Genomic DNA, 19,461 nt, shown 5'->3' on the forward strand with positions numbered 1-19,461 from the left:
GGTGCTTATGGAGGGTGCTCTTAAGCCAGTGTCCAACCCTCGTCCCAAATCCCCTCTGTGGCACAGAGCATCCCTGGACCCTTCTACTTCTAAGGAGGGCGAGCAAAGGAGGAACTCTGGACTTACCTCACAAGGCTTGCAGCCCTCTTTTTGCAGACATCAAACTGAGCCCTGGACCAGCCAGAGAAGATCCCTGGCTGGATCGATCACTATGGCACTGATGTCACCGATGGCTCCGAAGCACCATTCCCATTGGACACCTGGGTCCTCCAGTGCAGACCACCTATAAGCCTAAGGACCCGAAGGGTGCAGGCTCTGAAGTGGCACCATCACCTCTCAAAGGCAAGAGCACAGACCGTACTGTCTCTGCCCAGGTGGTACCGGTATGGAAACCTTCAGTACCAACTATGTCCAAGCAATCCTCCTTGGGCTGACCATCTAGGGCAAGATCTCTGATGATTTCCTCAGGGCCAGCGAGTCAGCACCAACAAGCCCTGATGGTACTGATCACTGTGGTGCTGCAGGAGTTTTGTTTTTTCAGAGATCTCATAGTGGCTGAGACTCCAGAGTTCTCGCTCCTTGGTACTGGGTGTGACATTATTGACATGAACTGTGACATGATCATTGTTGCAACCAGGGTCCTATGGTTGCACCAGGTCTTGTACAGAAAAGAATGTTATTCCTGCTACCCTTGTCAAAGATAACACAGAGGGAGGGGCCGAGGGCTGGCAAGGTTGCAGTGCACTCTTTCCTTGCCAAAGCCTCAAACACATGCCAGAATTAAGATCCTTCTCCAGAGAGGCAGAAGAATCTGTATCTGAGCACCTACCATGGTACACAAAGGTACACAAAGGGATTGGGAAATGTACTAAACACTGGGGAGCCAGGCTGTGTGAACAGAATCTGTCTGTCATAAGTTGGCTGTTGATCCTGTGTCTTCTGCTACTTCATGAAGGGGTCAAGACAAAGGAGTTAATACTAATGGTAAACCCTTTAAAGATGTGTTTCAGAGTAACAGCCGTGTTAGTCTGTATTCGTAAAAAGAAAAGGAGTACTTGTGGCACCTTAGAGACTAACCAGTTTATTTGAGCATGAGCTTTCGTGAGCTACAGCTCACCTCATCGGATGCATAGCATATCGTGGAATACCTGATTTGTGGGGAAAACTTTTATACATGCTAGGGATGGTGACAAAACAGTCCCACAAGCATGTTGCTTTTCAGTTTATAGCTGTAAACAGGCTGTAAGCTTGGCACAGCAGCAAAAGCATAACAGGCCGACGCCATTGTTTACATGTTAGTTTGAACATTCCCAGGAAAGCTCAGATGTGGATTGGCATCTCCCAAAGTTCATTGTGAGTTAAGTGTTTCTTGATAGGACTATTCTCAGTAAGTGCCCATTCTCAAGAAGCTGACCAAATGCTTCACTGAGGCTACTTAGAATCAAACACATTGAGATACTAGTACATAGCTAATATTCATAACTTCAACTACAAAAATGATACACACATACAGATAGCATAATCATAACCAGCAAACCACAACCTTGTCTTAGACACCTTATTTGACCCCCTTTGTACAAGATTTGGTGCCATTACAGGACCTGGTTGCAACAATGATCTATACGGTCACAATTTATGTCAATAACGTCACAGTAGCTCTAAAAACCGAACTCTAAAACTCTGAGGTAAGAGAAAATGGACTGCTCTCCACCCCTTCTTAGGCCAGAGGGTGGTTTGTCCACTCAGCACAAGTTAGCCTCAAGGCAGAGCACGTGGGAGGGAGAGCGCATGTGCGGGCTGAATGGACAGTGCCACCAAAGATCTCTCATCAGGGACACAGAGACACCCATAGGGACACATCTCAAAGAAGAAACCTGGGTTCTATCCTGGCTGATGGAGGAGAGTGGGTTCTGGTGGGTTAGAGCCAGGGGTCGAGTGTCTGGGAACCAGGACTCCTGGGATCTATCCTGGCTCTGGGAGGGGAGCGTGGTTTGGAAGTGGGGTGGGGTTTGGAGCCAGGACTCTTGGGTTCTGTTGTCCATCCCTTTCAGGGTGGCTCCCTGGCTCACAGCCTGTCTCCATGGGGTTACTGCGCCCCACATGCCACATGCAGTTGCCGGTGACATGCAGCAGCAGCCGCTGACCCTAATTCAGTGAGTAGCGCTTGGTGAATGGAGCACAGTGCCAGGAATCTCGAGTCCCCGATGGAGCCCAGGGACCCTTCACTGCATCCACGTGCGTAACCAAGCCAGAGCCAGCTTCCTCACAGCCACCTAAGTATGAACCAGATTCAGTGCCCTTCAGGGGGAAAGGCCCCATCTCCCATTCCTCCAACTTTGTGGCCCACTAAACCGGCATGGTGGCCTGGGGCAGATGGTTCCTGGGGTAGACAGACTGCACTCCCCACACCTTCTGGTCCACATCAGCCCCTCAGTCCTCGACATCCCAGCCCTCAACTTCAGAACACCAGTTTTGATGCCTTGGTCAAGGTCCTGAGAGACCATGTGACGAAGTTTGGGATTTTTGTAGTGTTTTCCATGAATAGTGTGTGCGCGCCTCAGTTTCCCTGTGTGCTGCATGTTTGACAAGGTGGTGGGAGAGGGTTTTTTGTTGCAAAGGACCAGGGGTGATCTCGCCTAGCAGGTGGGGCCCCCGGACAATGGCCTGGAGATGGGGAACCCTAACAACTGGTGACCTGGTGACAAAGAGGACCACCCCAGCTTGCCTGTCAGCTGGTTTCTGGCCAGTGGGAGGACAAAGGGCTGAGGAGTGAGGACCCTGGTGACCTGACCAACCAGTTCCAGCCAGAGGGGAACAAAGGACTGAAGAGAGAGGGTCCCAGCGACCTGTTTACCTGGGATGGAAGACAAAGGACAAGGGAGGAGCTGTTGGGGCCAGTGATATTGGATGCCCAGCTGGAAAGTGCAGGGTCTCTGGACTGGACAGAGAGAGCAGATAGAGCCCACCTGGATGCAGGGGAGACTTAGATGTATGGTGCTCAGGGAGGCCAGGCCTGAGGGTCCTGAGAGTTTCCTGTGCTGTGTTCAGATGCTCAGTAAACCCTCCTGTTTTATGTTGGCTGAGAGTCACTCCAGTCTAGAGAACAGAGTTGCATTATTCCCTCTGGGAGTGGAGGCCCCTGGGGGTCCAGAGCAAGTGGACTCCCTGTGGGGGCCCACAGAGAGAGACAGGCATATATCTACACTACGAAATTAGGTCGAATTTATAGAAGTCGGTTTTGTAGAAAGCGGATTTATACAGTTGATTGTGTGTGTCCCCAAACAAGTGCTCTCAGTGCATGTAGTCGGCGGAGTGTGTCCACAGTACCGAGGCAACTGTTGACTTCTGGAGCGTTGCACTGTGGGTAGCTATCCCACAATTCCCGCAGTCTCCGCCGCCCATCTGAATTCTGGGTAGAAATCCCAGTGCCTGATGGGGCTAAAACATTGTCGGGGTGGTTCTGGGTACATAGCTTCAGGCCCCCGTTCCCTTCCTCCCTCCCTCTGTGAAAGCAAGGGCAGACAATCGTTTTGCGCCTTTTTTCTTGAGGTACCTGTGCAGACGCCATACCACGGCGAGCATGGAGCCCGCTCAGCTAACCGTCACCGTATGTCTCCTGGGTGCTGGGAGACGTGGTACTGCATTGCTACACAGAAGCAGTTAATTGCCTTTTGGCAGCAGACAGTGCAGTATGACTGGTAACCGTCATCGACGTAGTCCTGGGTGCTCTTGTAATCGGGCGCCTGGGCAAACATGGGAGTGACTCAGGCAGGTCATTTCCCTTTTAAGTTTCGTCTCGTGGCGATTGAGTCCTACCGGCAGTGCACTGTCTTTTAACCTCCAGCCAGCAGAAGATGATGGCTAGTCGTCATACTGCACCGTCATCTGCCGAGCACCGAGGAGATGATGACGGCTAGCGGTCGTACTGCACCGTCTGCTGCCAGCAAGATGTATAAAGATAGATGAAGTGGCTCAAAACAAGAAATAGACCAGATTTGTTTTGTATTCATTTTCTCCTCCCTCCCTCCTTCCCTCTGTCAAATCAATGGCCTGCCAAACCCAGTTTTGATTTCTATCCTTGAGGTTTTGAGTTCTATCCTTGAGGGGGCCATTCAGTTTCTCGCAAAGCCACCCCCATTGTTGATTTTAATTCCCTGTAAGCCAACCCTGTAAGCCATGTCATCAATTGCCCCTCCCTCCATCAGGGCAAGGGCAGAAAATTGTTCAGTGCCTTTTTTCTGTGCAGATGCCATACCACGGCAAGCATGGAGCCTGCTCAGATCACTTTGGCAATTAGGAGCACATTAAACACCACACGCATTATCCAGCAGTATATGCAGCACTGGAACCTGGCAAAGCGATACCAGGCGAGTAGGCGACGTCAGCACGGTGACGTGAGTGATGAGGACATGGACACAGACTTCTCTCAAAGCAGGGGCCCTGGCAATGTGGGCAGCATGGTGCTAATGGGCCAGGTTCATGTGGTGGAACGCCGATTCTGGGCTCGGGAAACAAGCACAGACTGATGGGACCGCATAGTGTTGCAGATCTGGGACGATTCCCAGTGGTTGCGAAACTTTCGCATGCATAAGGGCACTTTCATGGAACTTTGTGACTTGCTTTCCCCTGCCCTGAGGCGCAAGAATACCAAGCAGCCCTCACAGTTGAGAAGCGAGTGGCAATAGCCCTGTGGAAGCTTGCAATGCCAGAAAGCTACCAGTCCGTTGGGAATCAATTTGGAGTGGGCAAATCTACTGTGGGGGCTGCTGTGATGCAAGTAGCCAAAGCAATCAAAGATCTGCTGATATCAAGGGTAGTGACCCTGGGAAATGTGCAGGTCATAGTGGATGGCTTTGCTGCAATGGGATTCCCTAACTGTGGTGGGGCCATAGACGGAACCCATATCCCTATCTTGGCACCAGAGCACCAAGCCGGCGAGTACATAAACCGCAAGGGGTACTTTTCAATAGTGCTTCAAGCACTGGTGGATCACAAGGGACGTTTCACCAAAATCAACGTGGGATGGCTGGGAAAGGTACATGACGCTCGCATCTTCAGGAACTCTGGTCTTTTTCAAAAGCTGCAAGAAGGGACTTTATTCCCAGACCAGAAAATAACCATTGGGCTGTTGAAATGCCTATATGTATCCTTGGGGACCCAGCCTACGCCTTAATGCCATGGCTCATGAAGCCATACACAGGCAGCCTGGACAGTTGTCAGGAGCTGTTCAACTACAGGCTGAGCAAGTGCAGAATGGTGGTAGAATGTATTTGGACGTTTAAAAGCACGCTGGCGCAGTTTACTGACTTGGTTAGACTTCAGTGAAACCAATATTCCCACTGTTATTACTGCTTGCTGTGCGCTCCATAATATCTGTGAGAGTAAGGGGGAGACATTTATGGCGGGGTGGGAGGTTGAGGCAAATTGCCTGGCTGCTGGTTTCACACAGCCAGACACCAGGGCGGTTAGAAGAGCACAGGATGGCGCGGTGCGCATCAGAGAAGCTTTGAAAACCAGTTTCATGACTGGACAGGCTACGGTGTGAAAGTTCTGTTTGTTTCTCCATGATGAAACCCACCGCCCCTTGGTTCACTCTACTTCCCTGTAAGCTAACCACCCTCCCCTCCTCCCTTCGATCACCACTTGCAGAGGCAATAAAGTCATTGTTGCTTCACATTCATGCATTCTTTATTCATTCATCACACAAACAGGGGGATAACTACCAAGGTAGCCCAGGAAGGGTGGTGGAGGAGAGAAGCACCAGGAGGGGTGGTAGAGGAGGGAAGGACAAGGCCACACAGCACTTTAAAAGTTTAAAACTTTAAAACTTATTGAATGCCAGCCTTCTGTTGCTTGGGCAATCCTCTGGGGTGGAGTGGCCGGGTGGCCGGAGGCCCCCCCACCGTGTTCTTGGGCGTCTGGGCGAGGAGGCTATGGAACTTGGGGAGGAGGGTGGTTGGTTACACAGGGGCTGTAGTGGCGGTCTGTGCTCCTGCTGCCTTTCCTGCAGCTCAACCATACACTGGAGCATATTGGTTTGATCCTCCAGCAGCCTCAGCATTGAATCCTGCCTCCTCTCATCACGTTGCCGCCACATTTGAGCTTCAGCCCTCTCTTCAGCCCGCCACTTATTCTCTTCAGCCCGCCACCTCTCCTCCCGGTCATATTGTGCTTTCCTGCACTCTGACATTGTCTGCCTTCATGCAGTCGTCTGTGCTCTGTCAGTGTGGGAGGACACCATGAGCTCAGAGAACATTTCATCACGAGTGCGTTTTTTTCGCCTTCTAATCTTCACTAGCCTCTGGGAAGGAGAAGATCCTGTGATCATTGAAACACATGCAGCTGGTGGGAAAAAAAAGAGGCAGTGGTATTTAAAAAGACACATTTTCTAGAACAATGGCTACACTCTTTCACGGTAAACCTTGCTGTTAACATTACATACACGGCACATGTGCTTTCGTTCCAAGGTCGCATTTTGCCTCCCCCCACCACGTGGCTAGCCCCTCACCCCCACCCCCGGCTAACAGCGGGGAACATTTCTGTTCAGCCACAGGCAAACAGCCCAGCAGGAACGGGCACCTCTGCATGTCCTCTTAAGAAAAGCACCCTATTTCAACCAGGTGACCATGAATGATATCACGCTCCTGAGGATAACACAGAGAGATAAAGAACGGATGTTGTTTGAATGCCAGCAAACATACGCTGCAATGCTTTGTTGTACAATGATTCCCAAGTACGTGCTACTGGCCTGGTGTGGTAAAGTGTCCTACCATGGTGGGTGGAATAAGGCTGCCCTCCCCAGAAACCTTTTGCAAAGGCTTTGGGAGTACATCCAGGAGAGCCGCAAATGCCAGGGCAAATTAATCATTAAACATGCTTGCTTTTAAACCATGTATAGTATTTTAAAAGGTACACTCACCAGAGGTCCCTTCTCCGCCTGACGGGTCCGGGAGGCAGCCTTGGGTGGGTCCGGGGTGGACTGCCTCCAGGTCCAGGGTGAGAAACAGTTCCTGGCTGTCAGGAAAACCGGTTTCTCCACCTGCTTGCTGTGAGCTATCTACAGTTTCATCATCATCTTCCTCGTCCCCAAAACCTGCCTCTGTGTTGCCTCCATCTCCATTGAAGGAGTCAAACACCACGGCTGAGGTACTGGTGGCTGAACCCCCTAAAATGGCATGCAGCTCATCATAGAAGCGGCATGTTTGGGGCTCTGACCTGGAGCGGCCGTTTGCCTCTCTGGTTTTCTGGTAGGCTTGCCTCAGCTCCTTAAGTTTCACGCGGCATTGCTTCGGATCCCTGTTATGGCCTCTGTCCTTCATGCCCTGGGAGATTTTGACAAATGTTTTGGCATTTCGAAAACTGGAATGGAGTTCTGATAGCATAGATTCCTCTCCCCATACAGCGATCAGATCCTGTACCTCCCATTCGGTCCATGCTGGAGCTCTTTTGTGATTCTGGGACTCCCTCATGGTCACCTCTGCTGATGAGCTCTGGCCAGCTTGACAAGCTGCAGGTGACCATGCAAACAGGAAATTGAAATTCAAAAGTTTGCAGCCCTTTTCCTGTCTATCTGGCCAGTGCATCTGAGTTGAGAGTGCTGTCCAGAGCGGTCACAATAGAGCACTCTGGGATAGCTCCCGGAGGCCAATACTGTCTAATTGCACCCACAGTACCCCAAATTTGACCCGGCAAGGCCGATTTAAGCACTAATCCACTTGTCAGAGGTGGATTAAGGAAATCGATTTTAAGAGCCCTTTAAGTCAAAAAAAAAGGGCTTCATCGTGTGGACGGGTGCAGGTTTACATCAATTTAATGCTGCTAAATTCGACCTAAACTCCTAGTGTAGACCAGGGCTTAGGCTCAGAGAAGTGCGGTTCCAGGAGGTGGAGGGGCTTAACCCCTGAGAGTGGACCCCCAAGAAGGGCTGTCACAATGAAGGAGGTTCCCCTCCAGGGACTGTATGGGCCAAGAGTGGGCACAATCTGTGGGTCTGTGACAGACCATGCCCCACATCAGCTACAACCTCTCTGCTCGCATGGCCTGCACTCCCCACGCCACCCCCTCCCATGCTGATGGGCTCCCTTCCAGCCCCCTTCCTTCACTTCCCCCATGCCACCCCCTTCTCCCCCTGTCAGCCTGAACTCCCCATGCTGTCCCCTCCTCTACTGCCAGTCTCCCTTCCTATCTCCCAGCCCCCTCCCCCGCAGCCTGCACTACTCACACCACCCCCTCCCTGCTGCCAGGATCCCTCTCCCCATTCCGGCCTGCACTCCCCATGCCTCCCACTTCCCAAGATCCCCCTCTACCTAACCCCATATTTCTCATCACCCCCCACATCTATCACCCACATAGCCCCCTATCAGCTCCCTGACCCCCCTGTGACACAGCACCCCATACTCATCATAGTGATGATTATGGTGTGATTATTGCATAATTATGATGCATTTTGTACAAAATGGGTCATGTGAGGTGTCTTTGGAAAAGTTATGATTTGCCAAATATGATTATCCTATTTGTGGGCATGTATCATTTTTGTATCTGAAGTTATGAATATTGACTATGTACCTGTATTTCAAATGTGCTTACTGTGGGTAACCCCCACAGCTAGCCTTTCAGGTACAACAATGAAGAAGCTAGACAGTGCTAATGGCTCACCAACAAAGACAATGGACCATGGAAGAGTTTAGCCTTCCTGTGTGAACATTTCAGCCAGCCTATGAGTAATGGCTGCTATGACTCAACAAGGCATGTAAGGGCATGTGACCAGACCACATGACATTGAACTCCATTTTGGTACCTGTATTTGTGCACAAACTGGACTGGGAACTGAGTTTGGAAGACAGGGTTCCCACTATATGTTAAAGCTATACAAGGCAGGGAGTGACATCATCTGGTGTCCTCACACAAGGACACTCCTGGCAACACCTGGGAACAAAGACTGAATTGGGGGAAAATGCTGGTCCCAGGCTAAAGAGATTTTTAACCAGTATATGAAAACTCAATGAACTGCTTGTATCATCAGTAAGATGGAGAAATTGCCACTTCAAATCTTATCCCTCTAGTATTTTAGGCTGTTTGTGGTTTTGTTTATTTACTAGGTAATCTGCTTTGATCTGTTTGCTGTCACTTAAAATCTATCTTTCTGTAGTTAATAAACATGTTTTATGTTCTTATTTTTACCAGCATGTTTTAAATGAAGCGGGTGGGAAAATCTCATCTCTGTAAACAAAGGCTTTTGCATATCTTTCCCATATCAAGGGGAAAGCAAACTATATTAATGAGCTTGCATTGTACAGTGCAAGATGGTATAATACTGGGTTTATACTCCAGCGAGGGTGAAAGGCTGGGGAGATGGGAAATTGGCTGTTGTCTTCTCTCTGTCCTTGAGTGGCTTAGGTAAAGCACTCAGGTAGCTCAGTTGGGTATGTGGCACCACCTGATGTCATGCTGGGTGATAACAGGGCCTGGAGAGGCTGGCTGAATCTCTACAAAGCAGTGTGAGAGCAGCCTGCCCAGCTGGTGGGTTAGGGGGCACAGCAGTTCCCACAGCTCCCAGGCTGCACCCTGGGGGTTGACAACCCATTACACCCATACCCCACCTCTATCCCCCGCCCCATGTCCCCTCCACCCCAGGAATCACACTGTAAGTGCAGGATGAAATCCAGTCTCTTTATTCCATGAACAGCCCCTACGGCACCGTGACGGGCGGGTCCCCAGGACCTGTCCAAGGGTCGGAGGAGGAGGGGCCAGAAGCCACTCAGCTGTATTCCCTGAAGAGCCCAGAGTGGCTGGGTTGGGGTGATGGGTCCCCTGGGCCAGGGGGACTGAGAGGGACATGGCATGGGGGTGCTGGCTGCCACAGGGAATATGGCTTTGGAAAGATGGCATTGAAGGGGCTGGCTGGCATGGGAAACATGGCTGGATGGCATGGGGGCTATGGGCACTGGGGGGCTGGATGGCATGGAAGGATATGGCACTGGGGGGATATTGCATGGGGGGCTAGATGGCATGGGGGCAGCTGGTATCTCAGGTGTCAGTGCATGGAGGGGAGGGGGTAGAGTCTGCAGCACCCCTTGGAAGGCTGAGGAGGGCACTCACTAGCAAACCCCTCAGGTACCCTCTGTGGGGGCTGCTCCCCCAGATCTCAGCCCCGCCCCACCCCCCCCTCCCCCAGACAGGAGGAGCTATCTGAGTGCCATGGACCTGGAGGAGTCCTAACCCAGCCCTGCCCTGCCTGCCATGCCTTGACCGTTGGGAGGGGATGGAGGGTGGGGGACCCAGGGGAGTCTGCTCTGGGAGTCCGCAAAGCAGCCCCCTGGGGCAATGAGGAACATCCCATTTGCGAATGGAAACACTGGCTCCTTCAGGGAACGTGCCTGGGGTCCTGAAGGCAGCCATCTTGTATGCCTGTCTCAGCCTCTGGGTGGGGCCTCAGGACCCCTTGGCAGCCATCTTGGACATTTCTCCCATCCCCACGGTGCCGTGGGTGTGGCCAAGTTGGAACCCATTGGACAGCCATGTTGGAGGCATCCCCCATCCTCTTATGTGGCTGGGACCATGGGATCTCAGGACGCAGGAATCCTGGACACTGCTTCGAGTCTGGCTGAGGCCTAGGAACCCACTGGGCGGCCAGCTTGGAGGCCTCACCCAAGTCCCTGAGAGGCTGATGCTTTGCGTTGGTAACCTGGGACCAGGCTGGAAGCTGTTTGGGGCTCTGATGCCCTTCCCTCCCCGTCCAGGATGTCCCACGTCAGGCCCCCGCTCCTCAGACCCAGAACATGCTGGCAGTGAAGTCACCAAAACAACCTGAATCGCGAGAAATGTGCAAACCAGAAAGCGCGAGTGCAGTGCCCAGAGGTGGGGGCAGGGGGGCTGGAGCAGGCCGAGGCCAAGCTTTGCATTGCGTGAGCAGCGGCCATGTTGCTTCCCTCATCATGCATTGTGGCGGGGGCAGCCTCGCTCACTGTGAGGTGAAGGGATGTATCTAAAAGAGCGAGGTGCCCACTGTCCGCCCCCCGTGGGTCTGGGAGAGCGAGCACTAGGATTCATAACAACATGCTTTGTTTGGGGCGGCACCAGGCGTGCAGGGTGTGTGGGGGAGCCAGTTGCGGGGTACTCTCTGGGGGGCACCCCATCTCGAATCACTCCCCTCGTCCTTCATTCGTTCCTCACCGTCGCCTCAGGCCTGCAACAAACAATGTCACTCAAAACCAGGCCACCCTGACCACAGCCCCTGCAGCCAAAGGAGAACCTCGCTGCTGTTATCCTCTCTGGGGTCCACCATGGGAGTGGGACGTGACGCTGTGTTACAACAAATTGTAGTTGAGATAGGGAAAGGAGTGAGGCCTAGTGGTTAGACTGGGAGCCAGGACACCTGGGTTCTCTCCTGGCTCTGGGAGAGGAGTGGGGTCTAGTGGCTAGAGCAGGGCGGGCTGGGTTCTCTCCTGGCTCTGGGCCGCAGGGCAGGGGCACAAGGCACAGCGCTATGGTGGGTGCAGGGAACTCTTGTGCCCCTACCAAGGAGGGGAGGGGCCATGGGGCTGGCAGAGGCAGTCGGTGCTGGGGGTGCAGCGAGGCAGAATCTGATGGGAGGATGCAGGGTAGCGCCAAATCCTGTGGGCCAGGCCGACCCCCCAGGGCTCCCGCCCGTCTGGGCTTACCCGCCTCAAGAGGTCCCCCAGGCTCACGGACGGCCCCCAAGAGCTATTCCGCCACCTGCACCCCGGCACAGTTCTCCTTGCTCTCCGACGTGATGGCCAGGTACTCGGAGCTGTGGAGAGACGGGGGTGAGGACAGCCCGCCACCCACTGCCATCCCCAGGGTTGCCAACTTTCTAATTGAACAAAACCGAACACCCTAGACCACCCTTCCCGAGGTCCTGCGCCCCACTCACTACATTCCCCCTCCCTCGGTGGCTCGCTGTCCCGCACCCTCACTCACATTCAGTAGGCTGGGGCAGGGGGTTGGGGTGCAGGAGGGGGCTGCGGGTTGCACCAGGGGGTGGGGTGCAGGGTGGGTGAGGGCTCCATTTGGGGGTTTGGGCTCTGGGGTGGGACCAGGGTTGAGGAGTTTGGGGTGTAGGGGGGGCTCCAGGATGGGAGGTGGGGCAGAGGGGTTCAGGGTATTGGAGGTGGCTCTGGGTTGGGGCAGGTGGATTGGGTGCAGGAGGGGGTGAGGGCTCCATCTGGGTGTGCAGACTCTGGGGTGGGGCCAGGGATGAGGGTTTTGGGATGCAGGAGGGGGTTGGGGTGCGGGCTTACCTCCTGCGGCTCCCGGTCAGCGGCACAGCGGGGAGTCTAAGGCAGGCTTCCTGCCTGTCCTGGCTCGGCGCCCCAGAAGTGGCCAGCAGGTCCAGTTTCCAGGTGGGAGAGGGTGGGGCAGGAGGCTCTGTGCGCTGCTCTCACCTGTAGGCACCGCCCCACAGCTCCCATTGGCCACAGTTCCTGGCCAATGGGAGTGCAGAGCCAGTGCTCGGGTCTGGGGCAGCGCGCAGAGTCCTGTGGCCCCCCGGCCTAAGAGCTGGAACTGCTGGCCACTTCCGGAGTGCAGCGTGGAGCCAGGACAGGAAGGGACTAGCCTTCATTACTCCTGCAGCACTGGACTTTTAACAGCCCGGTCAGCAGTGCTGACCGAAGCCACCAGGGTCCCTTTTCAACAAGGTGTTCTGGTTGAAAACTGGACACCTAGTCACCCTACCACACCTGGCTTTCCCCAAGGCACCTTCCACCTGGGTCCTGCCCCCCTCCCAGCCTCCACCTGCCCCTCTGAGTGCTCCCAGCTCTCTGCACTCACGCATTCTCCTGTGCAGCCGCCTCAGTGGCCGCCGCGATCTTCTTGTAGCAATAAATCATCTCAGCCACCAGCCAGATGGTGAGCACCACAATGAGCACATACATCATGATCTCCGACACGATGGACGCCATGTCCCGATTCGCTGCGGGGGAGGAGAGGGTGAGACCCCCCTCACTGTCCACAGCCTTCTCCTCTGCCCCAGCACTGCTCCTTGCTGGAGAAGCCAGCTCAGTACCCAGCACCACGCAGGCCTGGCAGGCAGCCCTGTCTCAGCACCCCCTCCAGGAACCCGAGCTCTGTTGGCAATGGGACAGGTTCCCCCAGCTCCTGGGGGCTGCCCCAGACCCTCCCACCTCCGGCCGTCAGAAACTGGCTTCTCCCGACACTGCCATGGCCACCTGCCCGGTTCAGCCCCAATGGGCCTTGTGCCACGGGGGCCTTTAGCCCCTTAGCTCTTCCCCGCCCTGTCCCCCTCCCCCGCTGAATTTATGGGGTGCACACGGAGCCTCCCAGCATGCATGGGAGGTAACCAACCCCAGCTCTTCCTGCCCCTCTTGGGAGCTCAGCCTGATTGTCCTGCAGCCCCCTGCACCAGACCAGGTTGGACTGAAGTGGGGATGGGTGTACACCCCCACTCCTCTGTGTGGCTCCGCCCCTGGTGAGTACCTCCACCCCCATGTGTGTGGCTCTACCCCTTTGTGCCCTCACTCCCCGTGGGTATGGCCCTCTCCCCATGTATGTGCCTCCACTCCTGAGTGCATGGTGCTACCCTCACACCTGGGCTGCCTTACTTTCAGCATGTGGGACCATGCCCCATGTGTGTAGCCCCACCCCAGTGAATAAGACCCCTCCCTCCATGTGGCCACAGCCCACATGTGTGGCCCTGCCCTGATGTCTCTGGCTCTGCCCTCTGTAGGTAGCCCCACCCCTGTGTGTGGACCTGACCCCATTACTGTGACTTCCCTGTACCTGTGGCTCTGCCCCATGTACGTGGCACTAGGGCGACCAGAGGTCCTGATTTTATAGGGACAGTCCCAATATTCAGTGCTTTGTCTTATACAGGAACCTCTTACCCCCCACTCTCTGGACACCCTAGTGGCACCACCCTGTGTACATAGTTCCGCTCCTGCCCATGGTCCCACCCCCTGCCCGTGAACCCGCCCACTCACCCTTGTCCACCACTGCGACGTGGATGGTCTTGTTGATGACGATGTTGTAGACGTAGCTGTTGAAGGTGAGGTTGCGGTCGACACGGCACAGGTACTCGCCCGCCTGCGCATAGGTCACGTTGGTCAGGAAGATGGACAGATCCTGCAGGTCCCGCGTGTTCTTGCTGCCGTTCCACACCACCAGATCCTGGAACCGCTCATCCACCACCTCCAGCAGCGCATCAGGGTCATAGCGCAGGATCTGGGGGGGAAGGGAGTCAGAGGGACGGCCATGCAGTGCGGGGGACGCCTGTCCCAGACCACAGCCCCATGGAAGATGTCTGTCCTGGACCAGACTCCCATGAGGGATGCCTGTCACAGACCAGACCCCCACAGGGGATGCCTACCACAGACCACAGCCCCGCGGGGGACACCTGCCCCGGACCATAGCCCCACAGGGAGCAGTGGTGGTGTGCTGGGGATGGGACAGCAGCCTCAGCACTGTGGGTGAGGCTGGGGTTATCCCGCCGGGGGAGCTAGGAGAGTGGAAGCCAGGCTGAGACCCTCATGTCCGTGGGCAACTAGTGGGGCCAGCCCCCTCGTGAGTGACACTCCCCCCCACGGCCCCACAGAGAGTGACCCCTCTGGCCCCACAGAGAGTGACCCCGCCTGGGCCCACAGCATCACACAGAGTGACCCCCCCATATTCAGTGAAGGGCAGTATGGATCTGGTATCTGTTTTTCATAGGAGGTTCTAACCTCCTGGGAAGGGGATGGGGTATACTGGTTAGAGCCAGGGGGCTGGGAACCTGGTATCCTGGGTTCTATCCCCAGCCCTGGATGGGGTGTGAAGTCTAGAGGTTGCGGGGGGGGGGGGGAGGGGGGGCGGGGGAGGTGGCGGAGAGTAGTGAGCACCCAGCAGAGAACGAACCTTGTCTGCCTTCACCCAGCTCAGGGCAGCTGGTTAGTGACCAGGGCCTGCCTGGAACAGGCCAGTCCTGAGATGCAGCCACCTCTGGGGTGGGGCCCAGCTGCTGTCTAACAAAACATGGGGTGAAGGAGGAGGCTGCGTGCAGGGGAAGCCCCAGGGAGGAGAGCAGAAAGCCCTAGACAGAGACCTGATTCCTTCTCCCGTACCCTGTGCTTCCCCCAGTGCGGTCCAGCCCCCCCAGCCAGCCCTCACGCACCCTGGTGAAGGTCTCAGTGCCCTTCTCCTTGAAGTACCACTCCGTGTAGGCCTCGGCTGCGGTCTCGCTCCGCTTCTTGCAGGAAATGCAGAGGATCTTGAAGGTCATCCCGAAAACGGCCTCGGTGTGGGACTCCACCTCCACGCAGCCGGCCCAGCACAACGCCACTGAGGAGGGAGGGTGTGAAAGGGTCACACAGAGCCCCCTCCAGGCCCCCAACACCACCCCTGAGCTCCAGCCCCAGTCCCCAATCTGCACCCCCAGAACCACCTCAGCACCCCACATCTGCATCCCATCATCCTCTGATCTACACCCCTTCCACCAGCACCCCCAGATCTGCACTTCAGTACCCCCAGAACCACCCCCAGCCCCCAGGCTCCCCCATATGCTCTCCCTTCCCCTCCCTTCCCTCCAATCAGCTCTCGAGGGCCTGCACTGGCCCTGCCCCCTGGGGGAGCTGCAGGTCGCTTGCCGGAGAGGTAGGGATCACGGCAAGGGCCTGGGAAGGCCACTGTTGGCTGGACAGGATGACACCTGCTCTGTGGGTGTCTGTCTGTGTCTGTGCTGCCCCCAGCATGCACCAGATTACCTTGGGGCAGTGCTGGGTGGGGGGAGCCCAGGGCTGGGCTGGCAGGGGACTGCGGGTCGGGACTGAGGGGTGCTGGCAGAACAGAGGGTGGGGGGGGGTGGAGGCCAGGGCTGGGCTAGCAGAGGGCTGCGGGTCGGGAGTGAGAAGCCCCAGCAGAGATGCAGGGAAGCCCAGGGCTGGGCTAGCAGGGGGCTGCGGGTTGGGAGTGAGAGGCCCCAGCAGAGCTGAGGACAGAGCTCACGGCTGGGCTAGCAGGGGGTTGCGGGCTGGGACTGAGGGGTGCCGGCAGAGCTGGGGGGCCCAGGGCTGAGCTATTCATTTTGTCACTGCAGTTGGATTCTGATACCTAAACTTTCCTGGGTGGTTCCTGCCCTGGTCGCTTGGTGTCACCCCAGGGCCTGTGAGGGATCAGCCCCTGCGAGGGCAGGTGGCCCCGTTTCTCTGAATCATGGCTCTGGGCACTCGACGTCCCCCTGTCTGTCTCTGTCTATCTGTCTCCCCATCCCCATCTCTCCATGCCTCAGGGCTAGTCCCACCCCTGCCCCGGTCAGTGGCTACGTCCTGCTCCAGGCTTTCCCTGAGGGGAGGGAATCTGCCCCAGAACGGGATGGGGGGGAGGGGAGGAAGGACGGTGTGGAGAGGGCTCAGGGAGTCCCCACTGGGACAGGCCCTGCGGCCCCTCCCCCCATGGCCCAGGACCCCCCTCTCTGGGGAGCCCTCAGCCCAATCTTTTGCCCCAGGTGTGCACTCACCAAGGCTGAGGCAGAGCAGGAGTGATGGGCCCAGCAGGGCCATGGTGGGTCCCTGGGATCAGTGGGGCTGGTGCTGTGGGCCCCCTCTGCCCCTGCCCGCCGGCTCCGTGCTCAGCGGACAGACGATCTCCGACAGGAATCTTCCAGGAGGGTATTTATAGCTAAGGGCTCGGCGCCCTGCACTGCCCGGCCTGCGCCTTGGAATGTCCTGGCCGGAAGCTCCCAGCTGGTCCTGGCCGGCCCGTTCCCCAAGGCAGAGGCTAGCACAGCCTGGCAGCCCCCGCTGCCATGCGACACCCCAGATGGGCCCAGGGCCCAGCACTGCTGGGAAAGGGGCACCCCCACAGCCCAGGGCAGACAACAGGGCTGGCCGGAGGAGCCATAAACAGGGGAGCACGGGGAGCCGTCAGCAGGCCTGGGTCCCTTGCCCTCCACAGCGACCCCGTCCAGACGCAGCTCTCCTGGTCCACAGAGCAGAGTCCACAGCTCAGCTGCTGCCACCTGGATCCTGGCAGCCCATGAAATGACTCAGGCTCACGAGGGATGCACTTGCTCTGCCTGGGACTGGTGCTGTCAGGACTGGGTGCCTGGAGTCCTGGGGAGTGGGGGGGTCACTGCGGTCCCAGCTCGGTCTGGTCCAGCCGCTGTCTCAGAGTCACTGCAGAGCTGCAAACTGGCCACTCAGCAAATCCCTGGGTGGTGCCCACACCCAGCCAGCTGCCCTGACCCACCTCCGACGGTGATCAGGGCATGGTGCCCTGCTGGAATCACGCCCACTTTGGGGATGCCCAGGGCGACCTCGACACTGCCCACTAGGCTGGAATAGGGAGGTAGTGATGAAGCCTGTGTCCAGTAGGGAGGATGCAATGGAGCCAGTGCCCACTCTGGAGGGGGCGATGAAGCCGGGGCCCAGTCAGGCCGGGAGGGGGCGATGAAGCCGGGGCCCAGTCAGGTCGGGAGGGGGCGATGCAGCCGGGGCCCGGTGCGGAAGGCGCGCGGGGACCCTGCGGCTCAGCCCCTGTCCGGCGCACTGCAGGGGAGCCGGCTGCGGCGAGCAGCTGCGAATGAATGGAAGCGCCAAGCGCAGAGGGCGGGCGGGGATTGATGCATTGCAGCATGCGCCGACGGCAGGCCGGGGAGCGTGGGTCTGGGGGCGGGACGCAGCGGCCGGTCCCCGCCCACCCGGGACACACGTGGGGACGGGACCGACAGCACTGGGGGCAGCGGCCACATCCACGGACGGAGGAGAGAGTCATGAGGACGGATCCAAAGACCCAGCTCTGCTGGTGCCCTCACTCCCAACCCGCAGCCCCCTGCTAGCCCAGCCCCCCCACTCTGCCTGTGCCCCTCACTCCTGACCTGCAGCCCCCTGCTAGCCTAGCTAGCCCAGCCCTGGGCTCCCCACCCCCGCAGCTCTGGCAGTGCCCCTCACTCCTGACTCGAAACTCACTGCTCGCCCAGCCCTGGGCTCCCCAACACCCAAGCTCTGCTAGTGCCCCTCACTCCCAACCTGCAGCCCCTGGCTAGCTCAGCCCTGGGCTCCTGCCAACTCGGCTGGTGCCCTTCACTCCTGATCCGCAGCCCCCTGCTAGCGAGTCCAGGGCTTCCCCCAGCTCTGCCGGTGCCCCTCGCTCCTGACCCACAGCCCCCTGCTAGCCCAGCCCTGGGCTCCCTACCCTCCAGCTTTGCCAGTGTCCCTCACTGCCGACCCAGAGCCCCTGCTAGCCCAGCCCTGGGCTCCCTACCCCCCAGCTTTGCCAGTGTCCCTCAGTGCCAATCCAGAGCCCCTGCTAGCCCAGCCCTGGGCTCCCTACCCCCCAGCTTTGCCAGTGTCCCTCAGTGCCAATCCAGAGCCCCTGCTAGCCCAGCCCTGGGCTCCCCTGCGGATGGCCGCTTTGCTCTGTGGAGTGGGTGAGCCAGAGCAGGTGGAGGCTGCTGTGGTGCTGGTGCTGCCTGGCTCCCCCCACCTTTCCCTTCCTCAGTGCACCTGCCTTCATTTGTAGAGCTAATGTCAGGTGTGCAGGGATCCAACCGCTCCCGTTTCTCCCTCCCTGTCCGCCTGCCCAGAGGGGCCGGCTCCCTGTGCACTCAGCTCCCTCCTGCCTCCCAAGTGTAGCAGTGCCTCAGGGGGATGGGACATGGCGCTATCCCTTGTCTGGCCCAGGGCAGGGGGTTGACTGAGCAGGGTTTGGAGGGAACACCCCATAAGGGATGGAAGGAGGGCTATGTCTACGCTGGCAAGTGAAAAACAAAACTTTTGTCATTAAGAGGTGTTAACCCCCCCCTCCCACACACACACACAAAAGACAAAAGTTTTGCCCACAAAGTTTTATGTCGGCAGGAGAGCTGTCAAACAGCAGCTACACTGTGTGACTTTTAGTTGCACAGCTGGGTCGCTAAAAGCAAGGTCTCAAGTGGGGCGAGGCCTCAGCTGCAGTACTGGGTCCGGTTTTGGTCACCAATGTATAGAAAGGGTGTAGAGAAACTGGAAATGATCCAGAGGTGAGTGACAAAGATGAGCAGAGGGAGGGAATGCAGGCCATCTGACCACAGGCTGAAAGAATGGGTAGGTTTAGTTTGGAAAAGAGGAGATTAAGGGGGGACATGATAGCGGTCTTCAGATATTTGAAAGGCTGCCATTAAAAAGATGGAGAAAAGTTGCTCTCTCTTGCCACGGAGGGCAGGACAAGAGGCAGCGGGTTCAAACTACAGCAGAGCAATTTAGATTAAATCTCAGGAGAAACTTCCTAACGGTAAGAACAGAAGGACAATGGAGCAGACGCGTAGGGAGGTTGTGGAAGCTCCTTCACTGGAGGTTTTCAAAAGGAGGCTGGAGCCATCTGTCTGTGATGATTTAGACACAACAAATCCTGCACCTTGGCGCGGGTTGGACCAGACCCCTGTGGTCCCTTCAAACCTGATGGCTCTGGAATTCTAAGGGCACCGCTCATCTCTGCCCAGCTGCCTCTGGGCTCAGGGAGTGACAGTCCCAG

General features: G+C 56.8%; 1 protein-coding gene across 2 annotated transcripts; it reads right to left on the bottom strand.

Moving 5' to 3' along the window:
• Nucleotides 1-873: 873 nt before the first annotated feature.
• SCN1B (sodium voltage-gated channel beta subunit 1) lies at nt 874-17,612 on the bottom strand. 2 transcript variants are annotated; one of them, XR_006287278.1, is made up of 7 exons: nt 16,469-17,574; nt 15,128-15,294; nt 13,962-14,202; nt 12,793-12,934; nt 11,661-11,770; nt 9,836-11,185; nt 874-888 (listed from the first exon to the last, which is right to left on the bottom strand). XR_006287278.1 is itself a non-coding variant. In XM_007069834.4 (6 exons), exons 1-5 carry the CDS (start codon nt 16,509-16,511, stop codon nt 11,704-11,706), a joined length of 660 nt encoding a protein of 219 aa, XP_007069896.1. In that variant the 5' UTR covers nt 16,512-17,612; the 3' UTR covers nt 9,649-11,185; nt 11,661-11,703. The 2 variants fall into 2 exon arrangements, 1 of the variants encoding a protein (XP_007069896.1); XM_007069834.4 differs by lacking the exon at nt 874-888 and having other exon boundaries at nt 9,649-11,185; nt 16,469-17,612.
• Nucleotides 17,613-19,461: the final 1,849 nt, after the last annotated feature.

Source organism: Chelonia mydas, chromosome 24, assembly GCF_015237465.2.
Source record: "Chelonia mydas isolate rCheMyd1 chromosome 24, rCheMyd1.pri.v2, whole genome shotgun sequence".
Classification (NCBI taxonomy): Eukaryota; Metazoa; Chordata; order Testudines; family Cheloniidae; genus Chelonia; species Chelonia mydas.

What these genes read in the sequence shown, in the direction of transcription:
- SCN1B (XM_007069834.4), bottom strand. Translation starts at nt 16,511, where the DNA reads ATGGCCCTGCTGGGCCCATCACTCCTGCTCTGCCTCAGCCTTG. An exon ending in GCACTGAGACCTTCACCAGG is followed by an intron (nt 14,203 to 15,127) that starts GTGCGTGAGGGC and finishes CTTCCCCCCCAG; the next exon opens with ATCCTGCGCTATGACCCTGA. An exon ending in GCGGCTGCACAGGAGAATGC is followed by an intron (nt 11,771 to 12,792) that starts GTGAGTGCAGAG and finishes GTCTCTCCACAG; the next exon opens with CTCCGAGTACCTGGCCATCA.